Source organism: Osmerus mordax, chromosome 27 (assembly GCF_038355195.1).
Source record: "Osmerus mordax isolate fOsmMor3 chromosome 27, fOsmMor3.pri, whole genome shotgun sequence".
NCBI classification, from domain to species: domain Eukaryota; kingdom Metazoa; phylum Chordata; class Actinopteri; order Osmeriformes; family Osmeridae; genus Osmerus; species Osmerus mordax.
The window spans coordinates 10,542,718-10,545,229 of NC_090076.1; the positions used below are offsets into that span (position 1 = coordinate 10,542,718).

The 2,512-nt window shown below is 51.6% G+C and overlaps 1 protein-coding gene across 1 annotated transcript; it reads right to left on the reverse strand.

Moving 5' to 3' along the window:
* Window positions 1–265: 265 nt before the first annotated feature.
* On the reverse strand, window positions 266–2,308 carry rxfp3.2b (relaxin family peptide receptor 3.2b). The gene has a single exon (XM_067230244.1). It carries the CDS (start codon window positions 2,306–2,308, stop codon window positions 1,106–1,108), a length of 1,203 nt encoding a protein of 400 aa, XP_067086345.1. The 3' UTR covers window positions 266–1,105.
* Between the last annotated feature and the right edge of the window lie 204 nt (window positions 2,309–2,512).

A 2,512-nucleotide genomic window follows, 5' to 3' on the forward strand; every position in this document is an offset into this window, starting at 1 on the left:
ACAAAATGAGTAAAATAACATCTACGTTTCCCCTACGTCTTCCCTCCACAACACAAACAAGACACTTACCTTTGCCAGCACACGAAGAAGGTTTCACTTGTCTTTAATGGTCAGAATGTTGTGCGAGTGTTATGAAATCCATTTACAATGTATTTATCGCGAATAATCTTAATCTGTAAATCACATTAGTTAAAGTAGTCATTGACTGCAAAACCGAGTTTTCCTTGTCATAGTTGAATAAGACAGTTCGGCGGGTAAAATGGACATACAGTGAACCTCAAGCCCCATTGACACCTCTTTACTATAAAAATCTCACAATACAAAAATGTAGCTGTAAAATGGTCGGTTACAAAAAGTCCACTCTATCTGGCTCTGGTCTGTACCTTTGTCACGCCCCAAAATTTTGATCTCCACTTCCACGGAAAGTCAGGTCTCACAGTATATGGATCATAGATTGTGTTTTGCAATGCAGTTTCTTTTGAAGCCTCTACATTTTTGTTTTGTTGGGTTTAGTAAATGCATGCATTTTGTTTATTTTGCTGCAGAAATTCAAAACAAAAAATGAATGACCCATCTCAGAGTAGCTTTATAGAATGTACGTTACTGTATTGAAAAAAAGAAGACAGAAACATAATTGCTGCAGTAAAGGCTTCATTTGAAGAATGCAAAGGGAATTTGTAAGAGCAAGGAAGGGGGTGGAATGAGATGGGGAGAGACAGACAGAAAGACTGAGAGAATAAGACAGAGACAGAGAGGGAGGGAGGGAGAGAGGAAAACTAGAGCACATCCCTATGGACAATTCTCATGAATCTATTGCTAGAATCAATCAAAAATCAGAGGTTGCTGTTAAAAGCGTAGCGTTTGAGCTCCTGTCGGCTCTGCAGGCAGGCTGTGTCCCTGGGGCCCCTATTCCACCTCACCTGGGGGTGGGGGGGGGCACTCCTGGTGAGCTGCATGGGTGGAGCACTGTTTGGCACAACTGTTTCCATTTCATTAGGCCAGATCAATCAACCCCCATGAATCAAGCACAGATACTGTCTCTGCTAGGCCAATATGAATCAAGCCCAGATACTGTCACTGCCAGGCCAGATAAATCGAGCCCCGCTCACGCATCCATCTGGACCAAGACGAGAATGGGCGGGGCCTCGGCCACCTTGCTCCTGCGAGGCAGCAGGTGAGTCAGTCGGGAGAAGGAGGGCGTGGCCTTCAGCAGGATCTCCTTGAGGCCGGCTCGGAACTCCCTGCGGATGAGGCAGTAGAGGACGGGGTTGAGGCAGGAGTTGGTGTGTGCAAGACACACGGAGAGAGGGAAGATGTAGGCCTGGGCGTTGTAGAAGGCTACGCTGAACGGCACTAAGTCGAACTTGATCAGCACCCCCCAGAGGGTGAGGGCCTGGTTGGGAAGCCAGCACAGGAAGAAGGAAAGAACCACGATGGCCACTGATTTGGTGACCTTGGACCGGCGCTTCAGGCGGTCCTTCTCACTGTCCACCCCGCCGGTGCCCCCGGCGATCCTCCGGATGAGGACGAAGCGCAGCAGCAGCAGGTAGCAGGTGGTGATGACCACCAGTGGAAGGAAAAAGCCCAGCAGCACCTTCTGCAGCTGGTACAGGCCCAGGAGTAGCTGAGGGTCCCAGCTGCCCGACTCGGGGAACTTGACCAGACACAGCTCCTCGTCCGACACATGCACACTGGTGGAGTAGACAGCGTGGGGGAGCGTGGCCAGTAGAGACACCGCCCACACGCCCAGGCTCACCCACTTGGCGTTGGCGGCTCGCCGGCTGCGCATCTTGAGAGCAGACGAGACAGAGTAGTACCTCGCCACGCTCATGGCAGTCAGGAAGAACACGCTGGCGTACATGTTCATCATGGTCACTGAGCTCACGATCTTGCACATGATACGGCCAAACGGCCAACGGAAATCCAGTGCTGTGTCCACTGCCCAGAATGGGAGCGTGAGCGTGAACTGCAGGTCGGTAACGGCCAGGCTCATGACGAAGCAGTTGATGGAAGACTGCTTTTGCCGGTGGCGGGAGTGGAGCAGGTAGAGAGCGAGGGAGTTGCCCACCAGCCCCAGAGCACACACCATGCTGTAGACCAGTGCCATGGAGACCCGCGAGGCCAGGCTGGAGGTGTCTCCTTGCAGCTCCAGGACAGACTCCCTGGTGAGGAGTTGCAACCAGCAGCGCAGGGAGAGACTGGAGGAGCCGTAGGAGCAGTTAGCCAGCACCCCCTCCGGCTGCTCCTCCTCACAGGCAGATGAAGTCTGGAGGCAGCCTCGGCTGGTGTTCAGCATGAAGGACTGCATCTGTAATGTTTCCAGGGTAATCACCCTCCTCTCTCGGTTCTGCTCACTGTTATTTTGTTTTCTTTATCTTCTCTCAGCTCACTCACTCTCCTAACCCTCTCTGACTCACTCTGTCGCGCGTTCCACAGTCGACACAGTAACTTACAGATGAGGGTGCGTCGTCAAAAGATTTTAAAGTAGATGAAACTGAAGGTTAAAATATTC